Raw genomic sequence first — 24,539 nt, 5'->3', positions numbered from 1 at the left:
CTAGGGTTTTATCCTGTTCCTTCATTTCAAACTTATTCCTCTACTGCCTCATTTTGCCTACATTGCTGTTTTTATTTCTATATATCTGGTGGTGGGTTGATTCCGTCTCCCAACCTTGGAGAAGTGGCCTTTTGTAGGGAAGTCCTATGTGTCCAAGCAGCACTCTCCCTTGTGGTCACCAGAACTGTATGCTTTAGAGGAACCCCTATTTGGGCTGTGTGGGTCCTTCTGTTGTGATGGGCTGGCTAGCCTCTGCTCTGGTTGGTTGCCAGGCCTTGCCTTGTGTGGAGCTTGCTGGCCACTGGTGAGTGGGGCCAGGTGATGAGGTGGCTGACTTCAGAACACCTAGGGTTCCTGGGGCTAATACAGGCCCACTGATGGGCAGAGCCGAGTTTCAGGGTGGACGGTTGTGGGGGTGGAGGTCCTGGATCTAGTGTCAGCCTGCTGATGGATGGTACCAGTTCCTCACATGGCTGGCTTCAGGATTTGGGGTATCCCAGAGCTGGTGTCGACCCATTGGTGAGTGGGGCTGGATCCCCAGGTGGTTGTCTGAGGGATCCAAGGTGTCTTGGAACTGGTGTTGGCCTGCTAGTAGGCAGTGTTTGGGCCTGGGGTGGCCCCTGGGGCTAGTGTTGTCCTGCTGGTGGGTGGAACCAGGCACTGGGGTTCTCTGGCTGTAGGGCCTGGGCGGTCCCGATGTTGGTGTTGGCTTGCTGGTGGGCAGGGCTGAAGCCTAGGAAGTCCCAAGGTTAGTGCCAGCCCACAGACGGGTTGAGGCCAGTCCCAGGGTCTCTGGAGGCAGGGGCGCTGGGTGTCCTGGAGTTGGTGTTGGCCTGCTAGTTGTGGAGGCTGAGTCCCAATGGCTGGCTACAGGGCCCCAGGGGTCCCCAGGGCTACCACCAGTGTGCCAGTGTGCAGGGCCAGATCCTGAGCCCTTTGGTGGACAAGGCCATGTCTGGGCACTGTGGGCTCTGGGGGGTCCTAAGACAGCCAGCCTGGGGTGATGCTCTGGCCTTGCCCACTAGCTGCTTGGCCTAAGGTATCCCAGGACTGGTTCTGACAGCCTCGTGAGCCAGGCAAGGTCATGACACTAATAAGCTAGAAGGAGGATTCCAAAGTGGCTTGTTAGCACCAGTGTCCATATGGTAGAACCACCTCCCAAAAAGCCTGTCTCTGGTGTCTGTGTCCCCAGGGTGAGCTCCAGTTAGTTACCTCCTGCCCCTCCAGAAGCCTGTCCAGGATCAGCAGGTGTGTCCGACCCAGGCTCCTTTCAAATTACTGCTTCTGCCCTGGGTCCTGGAGTGTGTGAGATTTTGTGTGTGCCTTTTAACAGTGGAGTCTATATTTCCCATATCCCTCTGGCTGTCCCGAAATTAAGCCTCACTGGCCTTCAGAGTCAAATATTCCGGGGCTCCACTTTTTGGTATAGGACCCCCTGGGGAGCCTGATGTGGGGCTCAGACCCCTTGCTCCTTGGGTAGAATCACAACAATTGTAATTATTCCTCCATTTATGGGTTGCCCACTGGGGTGTGGATCTTGACTGTTCTGTATTTCTTCCCCTCCAACCCATCTCGTGTTTTCTTCTTTCTATCTTTAGTTGTAGGAGATCTTTCCTGTTAGTCTTCAGGCCATTCTCATCAGTAGTTGCTCTGTAACAGTTGTAATTTTGGTTTTCCCATGGCAGGAGGTGAGCTCAGGGTCTTCCTACTCCTCCATCTTGGATCTTTCCAAATGGATTCACAAATTCTAACAGACAAATGGATTTTTCCTTTCCCTTCTTTCCTGTCTTGAGTAAAATAAAAGATGTGAGAGGACCCACGGAGATAATGCTGTGAATTTCCAATTCAATGAACCTGACTTGGTGAATGGCTCCTGATTACTGGTGGGAGTTCCCTTCTGAAGGAACAATTCCTTTTGTGCACACACTTTGTGGGTATATTTGAATATATTCTAGGGCCTGTTAGGCTTTTAGATTTCTGAAAGGAGGAAACTACCTTTTAATCAAATATTCTTGACATTGAACTAGAATGATGTTGACACTGAGACCAAGATAAACTTAACTAAGCTTTTTTTAGTTGACTATGGGTATATTCAGTTTTTGAAAAAAGCTAAATTAGGTATGAATGAAGAATTAGATAAATGTGAGTGATTTTAGGAAAATACCGGAATAAGTTTATGGAGCTAGAATCAAAGCAAAACGTGCTGCAAAGCAAAAAATATATCTAGTTTGACCCAAAAGAATGGAAGTTTCACCAGAGCAATACACATATGGTGTAGGATTCTGGACACTGGAACCATTTTTACCCCGTATTCAGAGACAGACTCTGCTTTAGTGACTGTTACACTAAAATTAAGATAACTGGAGATTTTGAATGAACTCTTAAGGAGCATACAATCTCTATCTTAAGGTCTGTACAGCTTCTAATCATAGTGGGAAACTTTAACTTTGCATTTTGTTGATATGACCATTAAACTATGTATATTCCAGAGCCTTGAAAGCATTGGAACCATACAAAGCCATGTCTGTGATGTTTCTTCATTAGTCATTGTCTACAATGGAGACCATATAGTGTCCAACTCAGAGGATTAAATCGTTAAGATGTGGGCAGTGTTAACTGGCTACTGTTTGTGGCCACATCAAGCTGGTGCCCTGACTTGCAGCTGTGCTAGTGAACAGAAGGGCAAGAGTGATGCTGGCTACAAATGCACCACTGCACTCCCAGCACATGAAAACAGGGTAAGAGTGACGCTGACTACAAATGCACCGCTGCACTCAGATCACATGAGAATAGGGTGAGAGTGACTCTGGTTACAAGTGCACCGCTGCACTCCGAGCACATGAAAGTATGATAAAATGCATTTCCTGGACTTATATCTGGCTCGCAGTTTTCTATCTCTTGAACAAAAGGAGTTGAGAATAGAAAGAGTGGGAAGTCTGGAACTCTCTTGATGTGCTGTCAGAGATGACAACATGAAAACAAGGGATGGAAACACCAGTCGGTGGGTAAACTTGAATTTCCCTGAGATGGAACCCCACGTGCTCACTGGAAGCACAGAACAAACAGTGAGAATGTGGGCTTGGAGTTGATCGATTTTCAGTTTGTTCCTCCACTGGATGCTCTTCTGTGAGACCAAGGTGCTCCCACTGAACTATGCTTAAATGAACACTCCCTCCATGTAAGTTTAACAAGGAGGGGGGATTTGCTAGGATCTACCTATTTTTGTCATTTGTAACCTTATTTGAGCCCTGGTCAATTTTTCACATATTTCTCAGTCAGTAAAGTGAATTAGCTTAACTTCTTTTTGAATAATCTTAAGATCTCAATTTATTTGATAACTTAGATGACATTGAAGATACAGTCCAGGATGTTTAATTTCAAGAAAATGAAGATTTGATAGTTTGAGGTTGTCAGGTAGAAATCCTCATGGTTTCTCATCACATGATGAACATTTTTCTGTTGTAGAACACTGGCACACACTGCCAGTTGTGACTGGAGGTGGCCAGGCCATGGGGCCCGGCGCTGTGCCACGTGAGGGAGTGGCTGCCCCCACTTGCCCTCTTCTTCTGCGGGGTCTGACCCCAGTTCTGAACAGGCGGAGCTGACAGTTTTGTGTGATGCCCCATCTCTGTTTTTCTGTAGATGACATACACCCCAATTTTTTTCCACACAAAAACATCAAGCTATATTTATGTGCTCTTATTTCAGTTACAGTTACAGGGCTTGAAGTAAACAAGAAATTATTTGGCATGAAATATGAGGTAGCCTTTCATAATTACCGCAGCACAGAAGGCCTGCCTGCAGGTGATGGGCAGAAAGCTATGCACACAATGCACTCAGACGCAGACATCACTTATCCAGGGAGTTATGTATGTTTTCTTGAAAGAGTCTGTCACAGCATCACACCTTTTAATACAGGATAATGTTGAGACTTAAACTTACATTTCAATGATGTGAACAGTAATCCATGTCCTCCCCTCCCCTTTATTTAGGTCCTAACTTTTCTGACATAATCTAGATCAATCTGTGACCACACAGTATTATGAATGAACCAGGAAAGCCTCTGTCTATGGAGAATCCTTCAGTGAGTGAAAGAATCAGTAAGCATGTGATTATTGCTTTCTCACACAGCACCTGCCATGTGAGTGGGGTGTATGAAAGAAATTAAAGACTTAGTTTGTCCAAAAGGAATTTAAGATTAATCTTGATGAGGGATTAGGCAATTGCTGCTATCCTAATGTTTTTGATTTATGAAAATGGTAACTTCATACGATTTGAAGTAGTGATTGTGAATGACAACACAGTATATGATTAGGTTCCAAATTACAGTATAGAAGCTACCTGTTCCATACAGGCTTTGTGTAGGTAGGATATGGGAAACCTGGGTTTGTCAGAGGACCATTACCTGGATGGGTTGTATCGAGGATGGGAAGAGACCTGGGGCAGTTGCTCCAGGCAGGAGGGAGCAGGGAAGGTGATGTGGATGGGACGATGGTTCTCAGATGGCATAAGTGGGCTGGGGATGGGCTGGGAGAGAGTGGAGCTAGGGAGGCAAGCCAGACTGCTGCAGAACTAGTTGTAGAGCATTGGCTGAAATGGAAGGGAACGGATGGGAAACACACAGAATGGGAGCACACTCCCTGACTGGTCTAGTTGGATGAAATGTCTACTTTCTGAGCTCCATCTTTTCTATCACTTACGTACTTCTTTACATTCAATGATGCCTATGTTCCAGACAAGTATTAGACACCATGATGGATACTTTGTGTACCAGACATAATTTCTGACCTCTGGTTTAGTATTGTTAATAAAATTTTAACAAATTTTAAGTTAACGATAAGTTCACAAAATTTTAAGTACGTTATGTTGTGCTTCCCTAAATTGATTATAAGTTTTAGTGTAACAGAGGCAGAGATTTTTGTATTCATTCTTTCAAAACTGTAATGAGTGTCTACACTTGACAGCCTCTGTTGATAGAAAAAAGAAAAGCTACAGTCCTGGTTGAGAGAGATCCAGACAAACAGTTATAAAATACGGTAACTGTTCCCAGCAAGCTGCAGTGAGATGAATTCTTAAATTTCCTGGAAGTGTTAAAGACTTAAAGATAATTTTCTGAGCTGAGGCTTAAAGGATAGAAGTGGTTTTGAGGCATGAAAGTGAAGTGTGCGTGGCTCAGGAAGATTGGGACAGCCTATGTGAAAGCACAAAGGTGGAGGATGCAGTGAAATGACACAATGACATGACCCAGTGACATGGCACTGTGACATGACACAGTGACATGACCCAGAATGTACACGTGTGCTGATATTGCCGAGTGTAGGGCGGAATGAAGCACAAGAGATTGTGCAAATGGGCAGGGGCTGGACACATGTCTGTGCATGTTATGCAAAGGATCTTAGGTGGTATGTTATGAGGAAGCATGTTGATTAGGCAGTATACGTTCAGACTTCTACGTGGAGAATAGAGAGGGAGAGGGCAGTACTGGGCAGGGAGCCTGGAAAGGAGATTATTGCTACTGCGACCGCCTGTGATAGATAAACTGGGAGCAAGGAAGGGAAGAAAGAAGAAGCAGAAAAGATGAAAAAGTCATTGGAAGGTAAAATGGACAGACCTTGGTGTTTTATAAAACATGGGGTATAAACTGGAGAGAAGATGACAAGGACCTTGTCTGACTTATTCACAACTGTATCTCCAGCACTGGGAAGAATCCCTCATCTAGGCTCCCAGTAAATAGCTGTCAAAGTGAATAGAAGGGAGAAATCCAGATGACTCCTGGGTTCTGGAGGAAGCACAATGTTTATACCAGTCGCCAGTGGAAGGAATATGGGAGGGGAAGATCAGGTATTCCTCTGTGGACCGATGTGGGACAGACTGGTGGTTTTTAGAAGAGCCGAACTATAAGACACAAGTGATAAGGGAGCGAAGGAAGAATTGGTAATGAAGGAAATGCCAAATATGACTGCAGAAAGACAGGACGAGTTTTAGGTTAGGTTAAAATCCTACGTCAAGAGAGACATTTTCAAGCTTAAATGTTTGACAGGGTAATTTGTCCAGAGTTCACTGTGCATGAAATCTGGCAAAATCAGAGTCTGGCTCTGGGGACTCGAGGAAGAACATCACCCGTGTTGGGGATTGAAGAAGTTCCCTTGCCTTTTCACATCCCAAATTAGAGATTGGCTTATAGTTCAAGTTATCATACGAACTCTGTGGCTTTGTGCATCTTTTAACCTGAGAAAGACAAAGGCAGCATGTGAAATGTAGTTTTAGTAACAACCAAAGCACAGGTCAGAGATTTATGTTACTATACAATAATACCTATTTGTGGAGATACCACTGTTAGAAGCACTAACTTGGGTCCTAGTTTCTTATATAGAACAGAAAATTGCAAATTGTGTGGTTAATGTTGATCATAATAATATATTTTAAAGGAATATGTGTTTATTTAACCAATAACTTTATGCTACATAAATTGAAAAATCTTCCCTGCCTAGGATATTATGAGCAATAACTGCATATCTTAGTCTGTCCCCACATATGGTCTAATTTAGCTGGTCCTTAGGGGTTTTGTATGGCTGCTCTATAATATTAGTTGCATGAAAAGCACCTAACGTTCTTGATAAAAGTCTATTATTTTAATTCAAGAGGGCCTGTGAATTAATATTTTAACAAGCACCATCGTGTAATTCCGATACAGGTGTGAAGAGGTTCTACCTGGAGAAATCCCCCCTTGAGAAGCTCTTTGGCCTGACTTGCATTTTTTAGCCGGTGTTCTTGCTCTCTCTGGTGGTACAAGGTGGAATTGTATGTTTCAGAGTTTTCATTTTCACTGATTGGCAGATAGAGCGCCACAATTAATCTACTAGTTATCCAGCCTTTCTTTAGCCATGCTGTAAACCTACGGATGCAAGTGCTGCATTAGCATTCATCTCCCTACACACAAAAGAGATGTGAGAAGACCAGAAAGTGTAACGTGAAATTTCATACCTCAGAAGTGCTGCGACCAAGACAATGCTTTTACATTTTTTGGTTTGGAGAATTTTGAAGGAATCTGTAGCTGAAGAGTATTGAAGAGGCATTTGGTGGCAGCATTTTCATGGGCCAAATGTTTATCTTTTGCTTGGGTTCTTCCTCTGTGAATCGTTTAGGACTCAGACTCAAGCTTTGTGACGCTCATTTGAATTTTTCATTTGCCAGTTTGTTTTTTGCTAATGGAAAGGATATAATTGCATGCAGAGTAAAGAGTTAAGGGTAGGAATTCCTTCTTCTTTTCCTTCTTTCCTCCCTGCCTTCTGGCAGTCATTCAACAGATGTTTATTACAGCCCCCTGAGGGAGGCTTTGTGGGTGATACAGTGATAACCGGGACACCATTTCTCTGAATGAGGAGAGAAATGTAGCCCACCAAGGCCTGTCATGAGGGCTCCATGCCCAAAGTGCAGGGCAGCTCAGCAACCCTCAGAGGAAGGAGAGAGTAACCATGGGGAAATCATTACTGAGAAGACGGCATCTGAACTGCAAGTCCCTGAGACTGGCCACTCTAAGAACCTTTGTGTAACTGAGTTGCTGACTTATATGACATACAATTGTCTGTGCTTATTGTGGGTATTTTATTCAGTGCTGATTATGTATCGGGCAGTGTGCTAAGTGTGGGTGTATAAAGTTCAGGAAGGATTGTAATCAAACAGGACCCTGTGGCGCCACCCCGGGGCAGAGCCCCGCCACCCCACCATGTCTTCTGCCAGCCTTTTGTCCGTAGAATAACTTTACTTAAAGAATAAATTTAATCAGAGAAATGAGAAATGTGGAAAGAAAGGAAAACTGTTAAGCGAGACGAAGTAATAATAGTTTAGCCATTAAACAAAGTCAAGGACCTTTAGTTCCTCCTCCAGGGCTGTAGATACTATTCTGAGCCATGTCCTTTGAGCTGCTTTGCAGATACTGAAACCCTCACCAGGTGGAAGAAGTTAACTGCATGTGCCCACAAGCACGAAGACCCCAGGTGGAATCAGAAGGTGGATGATGTTGACTCCCAGTTACCTCACCACAAGCCAATCAGAAGAAGGTCCACAAGCTGATCACACACCCCACACCCCCACTCCCTTATCCTGTCTTTTAAAACCTTTCCCTCGAAGCCTTCAGGGAGTTTGTGCCTTTCAAGCATGAGCTGCCCTGGACCCCTTGCTTGGTGCCTGCAATAAACGCTGCACTTTCCTTCACCACACCCAGTGTCGGTAGATTGGCTTTACTGTGCTCAGGTGAGCAGACCTGAGTTTGGTTCGGTAACAGGATGGCTTGGTCTCTGTCTACCTAGAGATCCCATTCTCGTAGTAGAGGCAGACAGGAAACAAAATAGATAAATGATAATAGATAACTATCTACAAAATAGATAAATGAATTGTAAATTGAGGTAAGGGCTTTGAAGGAAGTAACCAAGAGGCTAAGGTAGAGAATAACTTGGTTGGGGTGAGGTGAGACCTGCTTTTGTGGAGGTGGCTGGAGAAGGCCTCCTGCAGCAGCACAAGCAATGATGTTGCGAGTCCAGTGCTCCCTGCTGCTGAGTCCATGTCTTAACCATGTTCGTCCTCCCAGCTCTGACGGGGAATCACCATCATTATACTCATTTGAACAGAGGAGACTGAGGCACAGGGACACTAAGTAATTTGACGTGTAGTCTCTAAGTGGTGGAGACCAGATCCAAACCTACCTTTCAGGCCCAGAGCCTGCTCTCTTTACCACTCTGACAAGCATCTCCCGCCAAGGGTGTGGAGGGGAGAGCACATATGGGGCTCAGAGGCAGGAGAGTTCTCACAGGATAAAGCAGCCCTCGTGCTCCCAGAGGTGGGGCGAGGCTGCACACCACCCTTCCCTTGGGGTGTGGGCTTATTTCAGACACGTGTTAATACAGAAACAGGCATTGGGCGAGTTGAAAAGGACAGAATTCTTTAGCTGCCCTAGCACTGTAGAATTTATGATGAGAAAGGTCATTTTCTGGTGTAACATTTTGATTTCACAGTGGAGGACCCCCAGCTCAGAGAAGATAGGTGATTAATTGCTTAACTAGTTAGTTGCTGACTTGGGAGTACAACATACATGCTTTTCCTTGATCCCACGTGTACATAACTGGTTTCTACTTAACACACAAATTTAGCTTATAAATTGCTTTCCCACCAATTGAAGGGCACTGGAGTACATGATTACAGACTAGTACTTTCTTAAATTCTTGCTCCTTTAATTTGGGATGGTTTTCTTTGAGGGCAACCATTCCCATTTCATGACACGTGGTAAAATGTGTTTCTTCTGAGAATTTCCCTTCTCTCCTCTGTGGAAATGCAAAGAAACAGAGGACAGGACCAGTCGATAAGCTCACTTCTCTTGTGACTCGCCCCCTTCTCTTTCTTCACGTTTGCTGGCAGGAGTCACAATTCCCTGATTATAAGAGGTGGCCTGTTGTGAACAGGGCTTGGAGGTCAAGGGCTGATGCACACCTTGGACAAGGCACACGCTTGAGGAGCAGACAGGAGGAGGCTGATCCAGGCAAGCACCTGCCTCACCCACAGCCATAGTCCCTGAGGAAACTCTCAAGTATTGTTCAAAAAACCTGAGCAAGCCCTAGAGGGTTCAGGTAATCTTACCATGGCCTTTCTGTCCAGTGAAAAATAACAAGTTGTCTTGCACTGCTGAGTGGTTGTTTGCCAGCTGAAACTTCAAGTGGAACTCGTAATCATAGCTGATGTCTGGGACCCGCGAATAAGCCAGGAACGAGGTATATCTAAAGGCATCCATCCCACTGAGCCTGGGCTGGGTGATGTGAACAGCTGTGGAAAAGCCCAAAGCAAACAGTTAAAACAAGCCTGTTCATGGACTTGTAAGAGGAGGGTTGTGTTTTACTGCTGCATCTCGCCACATAGTCTGTTTACTATCACATTAATTATACATATGTGCCCTTCATCATTGAGCAACTCAGAGACTCAATAGGGAATTCAAATCCAGAACAACGGAAGGGTAGTGTTTTGAGATCGTGTGTATAATCCTTTAACTCACATACCCTTTCAACATGAAGAATTTACTTAAAGAGCAAATTTCTACATTTTGGAGATTAATTTTAGAAATAGAAAAGATCATACGCAGTCAAAGTATTTGCCTAGGTGCTTTGTAACAATAATTTGGCATCCAAATGCAAGATATGACTTAGAGAGGGACTCACAGCTTGGAACAAACTGAGCTTCTCTAACTCTTTACTTTTCTAAGAGCCAAAGGTCAGGGGTAGGAAGGCCAAGAGATGGGAAGGAAATGGATGTTTCCATCACCATATTGTGAATGACCTGAAATTTCCTTGAAGTGAAATCGCTGTCTAAAAGAAATACTCTTCCTTACTTTGTTCAGACACGTGTTAGATAGTGAAAGCGTGGGTTTCAATAGGCCTGAAACTGTAGGGAGATTTAGTAGAAACAGGAAATGGTAAAACCCAGAAGTACAAGGGCCAGTGCAGACAAATAAGATTTAGTTGAGGGGCGCTATCAGCCAGCTAGCTTCTCTTTTCATCCTGCCTCTAATCTTGTATCCACATTTTCTCTTTCATTATTCTGTTTCCTTCATAAATAGTCCCAACTGGCTTTTATTTCCTCACTCCAAGGGGAACAGGGAACAGGAAGGGGGATTTTGACCCCCTTCCTGACTACTGTGAATGGTATCCCCAGATTAAAGGATGTTCCTAGAATCTATTTTTATTCGTTCAAGACAGCTCAATAGAGGGAAGAAAGCTTGTCTTGATTACTTTATAATGCTCCCTTCTCAAGAGGTGGTGGCTCTCTCACGAAGTCGTAAAACTAGAATTTTTACAAACTTTAAGAAATATCCTCACTCTGGTACTTAACACTTAAAACAAAAGAGTTGTTATGTCTGGTTATAATTGTTTATATAGCAAATAATTCTGCTATCCTGGGAAAAAGAATTCTATTTATCAGAGGCTTTTATTTCTGCTTGTTTCACATAACTATTCAAGTAGGGATTTGTATGGAGTCAGCTGAATACTTCATTTTGATATTTTATTAAAATCTTATCAGTTTATTCCTTGGGATGTGTGTCCTAGGATAAGTAAACATTTTCTCAAAACTCACCAGAATCTGAATTAGGATTTTGAGACATACCACCTTTTATATATATATATAATCTAATGAAGTAATTGGTGGTTTGTGTTTCAGAGATAATAAGTCTTCCCATCAGGGATTTCAGTGGTTCTGTAAGTAGGATGGTTGAAGGAAATTAAATAAAATTAACTGGGATTGAAGCAAAATAAAAATATTGATGGTGTTTGAATGTTGGCATTAAAAACAGTTAAAATAGAATTCAATTAAATACTAAAAATAGGAATGTCTTTCTTTTATAACATTTCTTCCTGTTAATAATTTACAACTGAGTCTACTAAAAGTTTTTGTACATTTAGCTTAGATCAACAAATACATATGTAGTTCACTATCTGACCCTGAGCTAGATATTGGTGACACAAGGATAATAAAGCACAATCCTTACCCTCAAGGAGCTAGTGTGTGGTCAGTTAAATTACTCAACTGAACTAGACTGAATCTTGGCTGATGACAGCAGTTCACCTACAGGTGACAAGCAAAGATCATTTCAGGTGGAAAGAACAACTTATACTACAATAGGGAGGCCAAAAAGCATGTCATACTCAGGGAACCCATGGAGTTTGCAAGTTTTAGAATGAAGTATAAAAAGGAAAGTGGAAGCAAATGAAATGACATAGTTAAGACAGGGGTCAAATTATGAAGGGTTTGATATTTTCCTCATAATTTTTGAGTAGTTAAGCAGATATCAAAGTTGCCTTTTAGAAATATCACTGTAGTGATGAAATGTGAAGGCTGGATTAGACAGGGGGAACTGGAGGAGAAACCTTTGGTCAAGAATGATAAGGAGGACTTTGAGGACATTGGGAAGTCTAACAATGAGTTCAGCTTGTACTGGGGGGGCAGTGGTGGCCCTTGTCCACGTGCTCAGTGGTTTGTCTCCCAGCAAGAGCACCCAGCTCCGCTCACTCCACATGGCAGCTTAGCACTGGATCTGGGGCAGACAGGTCCTGGGAGAAGTCAGCCACAAGGCAGCCCAGATCTCAGGTGGCAGCACAGCCACTTCAATTCCTGCAGCAATAACACCCTGACCCCCAGGCCACAGCATTGTACTAGATCTGGGATGAACACAACAGGGCTTTCCCTGTTTCTGAGTGGAACTGCAGACACCTGCATGGGAGGCACATATGTTTGCTGTGACTGCATGGACCTCACTTGCTTCAGCAATCACACACTTAAGGGTAATGAAGCCTTATTGAACCTGACCCTCAGGGCTTCCACCCCAAGAGCTGGGGAAAAGACCCTGACACTGACAGAATGGTAACAGCCACAGAGCAGAGAAGAAGCCCTGCCTCACATCCTACACAGGCTTTAAATCCCCCAACACAAACCACGCCCCCTATCAAGGAGATAACAGCCAGCACACACTGAGGAAAGATATAGTTGGTTTCCATACCACAACCAGCTCTACCACCAAAACTGTTAGAAACACACAGTCTGTACAATGATGCTCCCACATAAAAACACCCTTCAAGACCACAATAGATAACTGTTTCTCCCAAATTCATAGAGACAGAAAAAGTTAAATAAAATAAAAAGGCAGAGGAACTACTCCCAATTAAAAGAGGAAGAGACACCCCCACCCCCAAAGAACATATAATGAAACAGACATTACTGGTTCAACAGACCCAGATTTCAAAGAGGTGGGAATAAAAATGCTAACTAAGTTAAGAAAGATTATTGATATAAACACAGATAACTGTAGCAAGGAAATAAAAGTTATGAAGATGAATCAATCAAAAATAGATAATTCAGTTTCAGAGATAAAAAGCAATCTTCACAGGGAACTATATTCAACATCTTGTAATAACCTCTAATGGAAAGAATATAAAAAAGAATATATTGATATATCTATATATCTATCTATATATAACTGAATTACTTTGCTGTACACATACAACTAACTCAACATTGTAAATCAACTATACTTCAAAAAAAGAAAAAGAAAAAGTAAAAGAAAGCAGTCTAGAAGTAATAAATAGCCAATTAAATGAGACAGAAGAACGAATAAGTGACCTGGAAGATAAAATAATGGAAACCACCCAATCAGAAGAGCAGACAAAAAAACAATAAGAAATGAAACCAACATAAGGTCTATGGGAAAATATAAAACAAACCATTTTATGCATGGTATGAGTTCCAGAAGGAGAAGAGAGAGAGAAGATCAAAAATGTAGTTGAAGAAATTAAGGCTGAAAACTTCCCAAACCTAAAGAAGGAAACAGATATCCAGGTACAGAAAGAGCCAAGCGTTCCAAAAAAGATAAACCCAAACAGACCTACACTAAGGCATCATAATTAAAATGGCAAACGTTAAAGATAAAGAGAGGATTTTTATGGCAGCAAGAGAAAAACAAAGGGTCAGATACAAGGGAATCCACATAAGTTTTCAACTGATTTCTCTTCAGAAACTTTGCAGGCCAGAAGGGAGTGTCATGATATATTTCAAGTCCTGAAAGGGAAAATCTGCAACCTAGGATACTCTACCCAGCAAGATTATCATTTAGAATAAAAGGAGAGATAAAGAATTTCTCAGACAAGCAAAAACTAAAACAATTCAGCAATACTAAACCTACCTTAAAAGAAATAATGAAGGATCTTCTTTAAGTAGAAAAAAAGCAAGAATCTATAGGAAAGGAAAAAAATCACAGAGGAAAGGCAAATATATAATCAGTACTGAAGCTCAATTAAATAAGATAGTACATACACTAAAAACAATAAAAGAATTATAAAAGCAAGTATAATGATAATAAGCAGTAAAAGAGGATGTAAGAAAATATGAAGATGTAAAATAGGACATCAAAATCACAAAGTGTGGGGGAGGGGAGTAGAAAAGGTAGACCTTTTAGAATATATTTGAACTTGAATGATTGTCAGTTTAAAGCAAGTAGACATATTATGGGTCAACATACATGAACTCCATGGTAACCACAAATCAAAAACATACAATAGATTCACAAAAGCCAAAAAGAAAGGGACTCAAGCATACTACAAAAGAAAACCATCAAATCACAAAAGGAAAAGCAAAAAGAAAAATGAACAAAGAGCTACAAAAACAACTGGAAACCAAAAATTAAAACAGCAATAAGTACATACCTATCAATAATTACTTTAACTGTCAATGGATTAAATGCTCTGATCAAAAGACATAGGGTGGCTTATAGGATAAAAAAAGAAAAGAGAACCTGCAATATGCTGCATTCAAGAGACTCACTTCAAGGCAAAGGACACATACAGACTGAAAGTGAAGGGATAGAAAAAGGTATTGCATGCAAATGGAAGCAACAGGAAAGTGGGGGTAGCAATATTCATATCTATTAACATAAACTTTAAAACAGGGCATAAAGAAAGACAAAGAAGGACATTATATAATGATAAAAAGATCAATACAGAAAGGGGATATTACACACATTAACATATACACACCCAATGTTGGAGCACCTAAATATATAAAGCAAATACTAACAGATGTAGAGGGAGAAACTGACAATAATACAATAATAGTAGGAGATTTTAACACCCCATTGACATCAATGGACAAATCATCCAGACAGAAAATCAATAAGGCAACAGAGGTTCTATATGACCCAATAGATCAGTTAGACTTAATTGATATCTACAGGACACTACATCCAAAAAAAGTAGAATACACATTATTTTCAAGTGTGCATGGAACGTTCTCTAGGATAGACCACATACTAAGTCACAAAATGAGCCTCGATAAATTTAAGAGGATAGAAATTATATCAAGCATCTTTTCTGATCACAATGATATGAAACTAAAAATCAACTACAGGAAGAAAAATGGGAAAAAACCAAACACATGGAGACTAAACAACATGAAAAAACAGTGGGTCAATGATAAAATCAAAGAAGAAATTAGAAAAGGAAACAAACGAAAATGAAAACACAACTTTATAAAATCTATGGGATGTACCAAAAGCAGTTCTAAAAGGAAAGCTGATTCCCAAAGACTGAAGAGGTGGGAACACTTCTAAATTTATTAAATGAGTCACCATCACCCTGATACCAAAACTAGACAAAGAAACTACAGAAAAAGAAAAACACAGGTCAATATCTGATGAATAAATGCAAAAACCATCAACAAAACATTAGCAAATGGAATCCAAAAATACATAAAAAGAATCGTACACTATTATTAAGTGGAATTTATCCCAGGGATATAAAAATGGTTCACTATTCACAAATCAGTCAATGTGATACATCACATTAACAAAATAAGGGATAACACCCATATGATTATCTCAATAGATGCATAAAAAGCATTTGATAAAATTCAACATCTATTCATGAGAAAAACTCTCAAAGTTGGTATAGAGGGGCTATATCTCAACATAATAAAGACCATTTATGACAAACCCACAACCAACATAACACTCAATGGTGAAAAGCTGAAAGCTTTCCTGCTAAAATCTGGAACAAGAGTAAGATGCCCACTCTCACCACTTCTATTCAACATAGTATTGAGAGCCCTAGCCACAGCAATCAGATAAGGAAAAGAAATAAAAATTATCCAAATTGGAAGGGAAGAGGTAAAATTGTCATTATATGCAGATGACATGATAATATATATAGAAAATCCTAAAGACTCCACACAAAAAACTGTTAGAACTGATAAACAAATTTAGCAAGGTAGCAGGATACAAGATTAACATGCAGAAATCTGTTGAATTTCTTTAAACTAACAATGAAATATCAGAAAGGGAAAGCAAAAAAAAAAAAAAATCCCGTTTAAAATTGCATTAAAAAATACTTAGGAATAAACCTGACCAAGGAGGTGAAATACCTATATGCTGAGAACTATTAAATGTTGATAAAGGAAATTGAAGATGATTCAAAGAAATGGAAAGATATCTCACACTCCTGGATTGGAAGAATTAATATTGTTAAAACGGCCATACTGCCCAAAGCAATATACAGATTTAATGTGACAACTTTCAAATTACCCATGACATTTTTTATGGAACTAGAGCAAATAATCCAAAAATTTATATGGAAACATAGAAGACCCAGAATTGTCAAAACAATCCTGAAGAAAAAGAACAAAGCTGGAGGCATAACTCTTTCAGACTTCAGACAATACTACAAAGCTACAGTAATCAAAAGAGCATGGAATAAGCACAAAAACAGACATATGGATCAATGGAACAGAACAGAAAGCCGAGAAATAAACTCACACCCCTATGGTCAACTAACCTTTGACAAAGGAGGCAAGAATATACAATGGAGAAAATCCAGTCTCTTCAGCAAGTGGTATTGGGAAAGCTGGACAGCTGTATGTAAATCAATGAAGTTAAAACATGCCTTCACACCATACACAAAAATAATCTCAAAGTGGCTAAAAGACTTAAATATAAGACGTGACACCATAAAACTCCTAGAAGAGGACATAGTCAAAACATTCTCTGACATAAATCATAAGAATGTTTTCTTAGGTGAGTCTCCCAAGGCAATAGAAACAAAAACAAACAAATGGGATGTAATTAAACTTATAAGCTTTTGCACAACAAAGGAAACCATAAACAAAACAAAAAGATAATCTATGGACTGGGAGGAAATATTTGCAAATGACGGACTGAAAAGGGCTTAATTTCCAAAACATACAAACAGCCCATATAACTCAATAATATAAAAACAAACAACCCAATTGAAAAATGGCCAGAAGACATAAACAGACTTTTCTCCAAAGAAGATATACAAATGGCCAAAAGGCACATGAAAATATGCTCAGCATTGCTAATTATTACAGAAATGCAAATCAAAACCACAGTGAAGTATCACCTCACACCAGTTAGAATGGCTATCATCAAAAAATAATAAATGCTGGAGAGGGTGTGGAGAAAAGGGAATCCTCCTACACTGTTGGTGGGAATGCATATTGGTGTACCCACCATGGAAAACAATATGAAGCTTCCTTAACAAAGTAAAAATAGAGATACCGTATGATCCAGCAGTCCTACTCCTGGGCATATATCCAGAGAAAACTCTAATTTGAAAAGATAAATACACTCCTATGTTCATAGCAGCACTATTTACAATAACAATGACATGGAAGTAACCTAAATGTCCACTGACAGATGAGTGGATAAAGAGATATGGTGTGTAATGTGTATATATAATGGAGTATTACTCAACCATAAAAAAGAATGAAACATTGCCATTTGCAGCAACATGCATGGACTTAGACAATATTACACTTAGTGAAATAAGTCAGACAGAGAAGGACAAATACTATATGGTATCACGTATATGTGGAATCTAAAACATAATACAAATCAGTCTGTGTACAAGACAGAAACAGACTCACAGACATAGAAAACAAACTTATGGCTACCAAAGGGGAGAGGGTTGGATGGACAAATTAGGAATATGGGATTAATAGATACAAAGTAATATACATAAAATAGATAGGCAACAGGGACTTACTATATAGCACAGAGAATTATACTTAATATCTTGTAATAAGCTATAACAAAATAAAATCTGGGATTAAGAAAATCCCTGAAACTGAATCACTATTCTGTACACTTAAAACTAACAACATTATGAATCAACTACACTTTAATTTAAAAAAACAAGAAAAATAATCCCTGAAACATAGGGCTTCACATTGTAATATCTGCATTACAGTTTATGGCATAACTTTGAGAATAACATTTTCATGCATCTGTATAACTCACATTACATAAACTGTAAATTTATTCTGGGTTCAATAATCTTTGTGATAAATCAAATTTCCCAGACATTACACACATGGAATATTCCAGAACTTATGTGTTTTGAACATTTTTCTCCTCCCTAACACATGAGTTTCTTTATGCCAGTGGACATTTAGTTAAGAAATTAAGAAACATCAATGTTGGAATGAGTCATCAGTCAAGTTCAGTGGAAAAAAAAATTGTTTTAGCTTTTTAATCTCTTATTTTTTAAACCATGGATCTATAAATGTGCTTTTCTATACTCCAAAGTAACAAAAGAAACTAATCAAAATGGCAGAGAGTAAGATGTGGAGATCACCTTCCTCCTCATAAATACATCAAAAATACATCTACATGTGGAACAACTCCTACAGAACACCTACTGAATGCTGGCAGAAGACCTCAGACTTCCCAAAAGGCAAGAAACTCCTTACGTATCTGGGTAGGGAAGAAGAAAAAAGAAAAAGCAGAGACAAAAGAATAGGGACGGGACCTGCACCAGTGGGAGGGAGCTGTGAAGGAGGAAAAGTTTCCACACACTAGGAAGCCCCTTCACTTGTGGAGACTGTGGGTGGTGGGGGGAAGCTTCGGAGCCACGGAGGAGAGTGCAGCAACAGGGGTGCAGAGAGAAAAGTGGAGAGATTCCCGCACAGAGAATCAGTGACCAGCACTCACCAGCCTGAGAGGCTTGTCTGCTCACCCGCCGGGGCAGGTGGGCGCTGGGAGCTGAGGCTCCGGCTTCGGATGTCAGATCCCAGGGAGAGGACTGGTGTTGGCTACATGAACACAGTCTGAAGGAGGTTAGTGCACCACAGCTAGTCAGGAAGGAGTCTGGGAAAAGGTCTGGACCTGTCAGAGAGGCAAGAGACCATTGTTTTGGGGTGCGCTAGGAGAGGGGATTCAGAGCTCCACCTAAATGAGCTCCAGAGATGAGTGTGAGCCTCGGCTATCATATTGGACCACAGAGATGGGCATGAAATGCTAATGCTGCTGCTGCTGTAGCCACCAAGAATCCTGTGTGCAAGCACAGGTCACTATCCACACCCCTCTGGAGCCTGTGCAGCCCGCCACTGCCACAGTCCCGTGATCCAGGGACAACTTCCCCAGGAGAACACATGATCAGCCTCAGGCTGTAACAACATCATGCTGGCTTCTGCCGCTGCAGGCTCACCCCGCATTCCAATTATGACTACCGTATCTCTCCCTCTCCCTGACCTGAGTGAGTAAGAGAGCCCTAATCAGCTGTTGCTTTAACCCCCTCCTCTATGGGTGGGTAACAGACAACTGAGGGTGGCCTACATGTAGAGGCAGGGCCAAAACCAAAGCTGAAGCCCAGGAGCTGTGCGAACAAAGAAGAGAAAGGGAAATTTCTCCATGCAGCCTCAGGACCAGCAGATTAAATCCCACAATCAACTTGATAAACCCTGCATCTGAAGAATACCTGAATAGACAACAAATGTTCCCAAAATTCAGGTGGTGGACTTTGGGAACAACTGTAGACTTGGGGTTTGCTTTCTTTGCCTAATCTGTTTCTGGTTTTATGTTTATCTTAGTTTAGTATTTAGTGATTATTTTCATTGTTGGATGTTTGCTTTGTTGGGTTGATTGTTCTCTTCCTTTTTTATATATATGTATATTTTTTCTCCCTTTTCTCTTTTTGTGACTGTGTATGTTTCTTTGTGTGATTTTGTCTGTATAGGTTTGCTTTTACCATTTGTTCTAGGGTTCTGTCTATTCATTCTTTTTTCTTTCTTTCTTCCTTTTTTTCTGAGCTGTGTGGCTGGCAGTGTTTTGGTGCTCCAGCTGGGTATCAGGGCCTGAGCCTCTGAGGTGGGAGGGTCGAGTCCAGGACACTGGACCAACAGAAACCTCATGGACCTTTGTAATATCAATTGGCAAGAGCTCTCCCAGAGATCTCTCTCTCAACGCTAAGACACAGCTCCACTCAATGACCAGAAAGCTCCAGTGCTGGATGCACCATGCCAAACAACTAGCAAGACATGAACACAACTACCCATAAGCAGAGAGGCTGCCTAAAGTCACACTAAGTCCACAGACACCCCAAAACACACCACTGGACATGGCCCTGCCCACTGGAAGGAAAAGATCCAGCCTCACCCACAAGAATACAGGCACCAGTCCCCTCCACCAGGAAGCCTACACAACCCACTGAACAAACCACACCTACTGGGGGCAGACATGAAAAATAACATGAGCATTGAACCTGCAGCCTGCAGAAAAAGGAGGTCCTGAACACAGTATGTTAAACAAAATGAGAAAACAGAGAAACATGCAGCAGATGAAGGAGTAAGGTAAAAAACCACCAGACCAAACAAATGAAGAGGAAATAGGCAGTCTATCTGAAAAAGAATTCAGAGTAACGACAGTAAACAGGATCACAAATCTTGGAAATAGAATGGAGAAAATACAAGAAATGTTTAACAAGGACCTAGAAAACTAAAGAGCAAACAAACAATGATGAACAGCACAATAAATGAAATTAAAAATTCTCTAGAAGGAATCAATAGAAGAATAACTGAGGTAGAAGAAAGGATAAGTGACATGGAAGAAAAAATAGTGTCTCAGAGACCTCTGGGGCAACATTAAATGCACCAACAATCGAATTATAGGGATCCCAGATAAAGGAGAAAATGAAAGGGTCTCAGAAAATATTTGATGGGATTATAGTTGAAAACTTCCCTAACATGGGAAAGGAAATTGTCAATCAAGTCCAGGAAGCATAGTGTCCCATACAGGATAAGTCCAAGGAGAAACACAACAAGACCCATATTAATCAAGCTATGAAAAATTAAATGCAAACAAAAAATATCAAAAACAGTAAGGGAAAAGAAACAAATAACATACAAGGGAATCCCAATAAGGTTGACAGCTGATTTTTCAGTAGAAATTCTGCAGGCCAGAAGGGAGTGGCAGGACATATTTAAAGTGATGAAAGGGGAAAAAAAACTACAACCAAGATTACTCTACCCAGCAAGGATCTCATTCAGATTCGATGGAGAAATTAAAACCTTCACAGACAAGCAAAAGCTAAGAGAATTCAGCAGCGTAAATCCAGCTTTACAACAAATGCTAAAGGAACTTCTGTAGGCAGGAAACACAAGAGAAGGAAAAGACCTAAAATAGCAAACTGAAAACAATTAGCAAAATGGTAATAGGAACATACATATTGATAATTACCTTAAGTGTAAATGGATTAAATCCTCCAACCAAAAGACACAGACTGGCTGAATGGTTACAAAAACAAGATGCATATATATGCTGTCTACAAGAGACTCACTTCAGACCTAGGGACACATACAAACTGAAAGTGAAGTATGGAAAAAAAAATCAAAAGAAAGCTGGAGTAGCAATTTTTATATGAGACAAAATAGACTTTAAAATAAAGACTATTACAAGAGACAAAGAAGGACACTACATTATGATCAAGGGATCAATCCAAGAAGAAGATATAACAATTGTAAATGTTTATGCACCCAACATAGGAGCACCACAATACATAAGGCAAATGCTAACATCCATAAAAGGGGAAATTGACAGTAACACATCATAGTAGGGGGCTTTAACACCACACTTAAACCAATGGACAGATGATCCAAAATGAAAATAAATAAGGAAGAACAAGTTTTAAAAGACATATTACACCAGATAGACTTAATGAATATTTATAGTACATTACATCCAAAAATAACAGAATACACTTTCTTCTTAAGTGCTCTGGAACATTCTCCAGACAGATCAGATCTTGAATGACAAATCAAGCCTTGGTAAATTTAAGAAAATTGAAATTGATCAAGTATCTTTTTGGACCATAATACTATGAGAATTGATATCAATTAGAGGAAAAAAACTGTAAAAAATACAAACAAATGGAGGCTAAACAATACTTTATTAAGTAACCAAGAGATCATGGAAGAAATCAAAGAGGAAATCAAAAAATACCTAAAAACAAATGACAATGAAAACACAATGAGCCAAAACCTTTGGGATGCAGCAAAAGCAGTTCTAAGAGGGAAGTTTATAGCAATACAATCCTATCTCAAGAAACAAGAAAAATCTCAAATAAACAACTTATCCTTACACCTAAAGCAATTAGAGAGAGAAGAACAAAAAAAACCCCATAGTTAGCAGAAGGAAAGAAGTCATAAAGATTAGATCAGAAATAAATGAAAAAGAAATGAAGGAAACAATAGCAAAGATCAATAAAAGTAAAAGCTGGATCTTTGAGAAGATAAGTAAAATTGATAAACCAGTAGCCAGACTCATCAAGAAAAAAAGGGAGAAGACTCAAATAAACAAAATTAGAAATAAACAAGGAGATGTAACAACTGACACTGTGGAAATATGAAGGATCATGAGAGATTACTACAAGCAAGTATATGCCAATAAAATGAACCACCTGGAAGAAATGGACAAATTCTTAGAAAAGTACCACCTTCCAAGAATGAACCAGGAAGAAATAGAAAATATGAAGAGATCATTCCCAAACACTGAAATTGAAACTGTGATTAACAATCTTCCAACAAACAAAATCCAATGACCTGTGGCTTCAGAGGCGAATTCTATCAAACATTAAAAGAAGAGTTACAGCTATATTTCTCAACTTTTCCAAAATATAGCAGAGGGAGGAACACTGCCAAAGTCATTCTACAAGGCCACCATCACCATGATACCAAAACCAGACAAAGATGTCACAAAAAAAGAAAACCACAGACCAATACCACTGATGAACACAGATGCAAAAATCCTCAACAAGATACTAGCAACAGAATCCAACAGAACACCAAAAGGATCATACACCATGATCAATTGAGCTTCATCCCAGGAATGTAAGGATTCTTCAATATACGCAAATCAATCAATGTGATACACCATATTAACAAACTGAAGGATAAAAACCATATGATAATCTCGATAGATGTAGAAAAATCTTTCGACACAATTCAACACTCATTTATGATAAAAACTCTCCAGAAAGTGGGCATAGAGGGAACCTACCTCAACATAATAAAGGCCATATATGACAAACCCACAGCCAACATCATTCTCAATGGTGAAAACTGAAACCATTTTCTCTAAGATCAGGAAAAAGACAAGGTAGCCCACTTTCACCCCTGTCATTCAACATAGTTTTGGAAGTTTTAGCCACAGCAAACAGAGAAGAAAAAGAAGTAAAAATAATCTAAATCAGAAAAGAAGAAGTAAAACTGTCATTGTTTGCAGATGATAAGATGCTTTACATAGAGAATCCTAAAGATGCTACCAGAAAACTAACTAGAGCTAATCAATGAATTTGGTAAAGTAGCAGGATACAAAATTAATGCACAGAAATCTCTTGCATTCCTATACACTAATGATGAAAAATCTGAAAGAGAAATTAAGGAAACAATTCCCATTTATCACTGCAACCAAAAGAATAAAATACCTAGGAATAAACCTTCCTAACAAGATAAAAGACCTGTACGCAGAAAAGTATAAGACACTGATGAAAGAAATTAAGGATGATACAAACAGATGGAGAGATATACCATGTTCTTGTACTGGAAGAATCAACATTGTGAAAATGACTTTACTACCCTAAGCAATCTACAGATTCAATGCAGTCCCTATGAAACTACCAATGGCATTTTCCACAGAACTAGAAAAAAAAATCTGTATGGAAACACAAAAGACCCCGAATAGCAAAAGCAATCTTGAGAAAGAAAAACGGAGCTGGAGGAATCAGGCTCCCTGACTTCAGACTATACTACAAAGCTGCAGTCATCAAGAGAGTATGGTACTGGCACAAAAAGAGAAATATAGATCAATGGAACAGAATAGAAAGCCCAGAAATAAACCCTTGCACATATGGTCACCTTATCTTTGATAAAGGAGGCAAGAATATACAATGGAGAAAAGACAGCCTCTTCAATAAGTGGTTCTGGGAAAACTGGACAGGTACATATAAAAAAATGAAATTAGAACACTTCCTAGCACAATACACAAAAATAAACTCAAAATGGATTAAAGACCTGAAATTAAGTGCAGACACTGTAAAACAGAGGAAAACATAGGCAGAACACTCTATGACATAAATCACAGCAAGATAGTTTTTGACCCACCTCCTAGAGAAATGGAGATAAAAACAAAAATAAACAAATGGGACCTAATGAAACTTAAAGCTTTTGCACAGCAAAGGAAACCATAAACAAGACCAAAAGACAACCCTCAGAATGGGAGAAAATATTTGCAAATGAAGCAACTGACAGACGATTAATCTCCAAAATTTATAAGCAGCTCAATATCAAAAAAAACCAAACAACCCAATCCAAAAATGGGCAGAAGACCTAAATAGACATTTCTCCAAAGAAGATATACAAATTGCCAACAAATACATGAAAGAATTCTCAACATCATTAATCATTAGAGAAATGCAAATCAAAACTACAATGAGGTATCACCTCACACCAGTCAGAATGGCCATCATCAAAAAATCTAGAAACAACAAATGCTGGAGAGGGTGTGGAGAAAAGGGAATACTGTTGCACTGTTGGTGGGAATGTAAATTGGTACAGCCACTATGGAGAACAGTATGGAGGTTCCTTAAAAAACTAAAAATAGAATTACCATATGACCCAGCAATCCCACTACTGGGCATATACCCTGAGAAAACCATAATTCAAAA

The 24,539-nt window shown here is 40.0% G+C and overlaps 1 protein-coding gene across 1 annotated transcript in view; it reads right to left on the bottom strand.

The window, feature by feature from the left end:
• The window catches only part of EYS (EGF-like photoreceptor maintenance factor), a 1,631,219-nt gene that overhangs the window by 93,987 nt on the left and 1,512,693 nt on the right, over positions 1-24,539 (bottom strand). Inside the window, 1 exon segment of the mRNA XM_024761621.1 lies at positions 9,631-9,813. Within this exon segment, the coding sequence (XP_024617389.1) occupies positions 9,631-9,813 (183 nt within the window).

Source organism: Neophocaena asiaeorientalis, unplaced genomic scaffold (assembly GCF_003031525.2).
Source record: "Neophocaena asiaeorientalis asiaeorientalis breed wild unplaced genomic scaffold, Neophocaena_asiaeorientalis_V1.1 scaffold169, whole genome shotgun sequence".
Classification (NCBI taxonomy): domain Eukaryota; kingdom Metazoa; phylum Chordata; class Mammalia; order Artiodactyla; family Phocoenidae; genus Neophocaena; species Neophocaena asiaeorientalis.
This window is presented reverse-complemented; position numbering and strand designations above follow the sequence as displayed.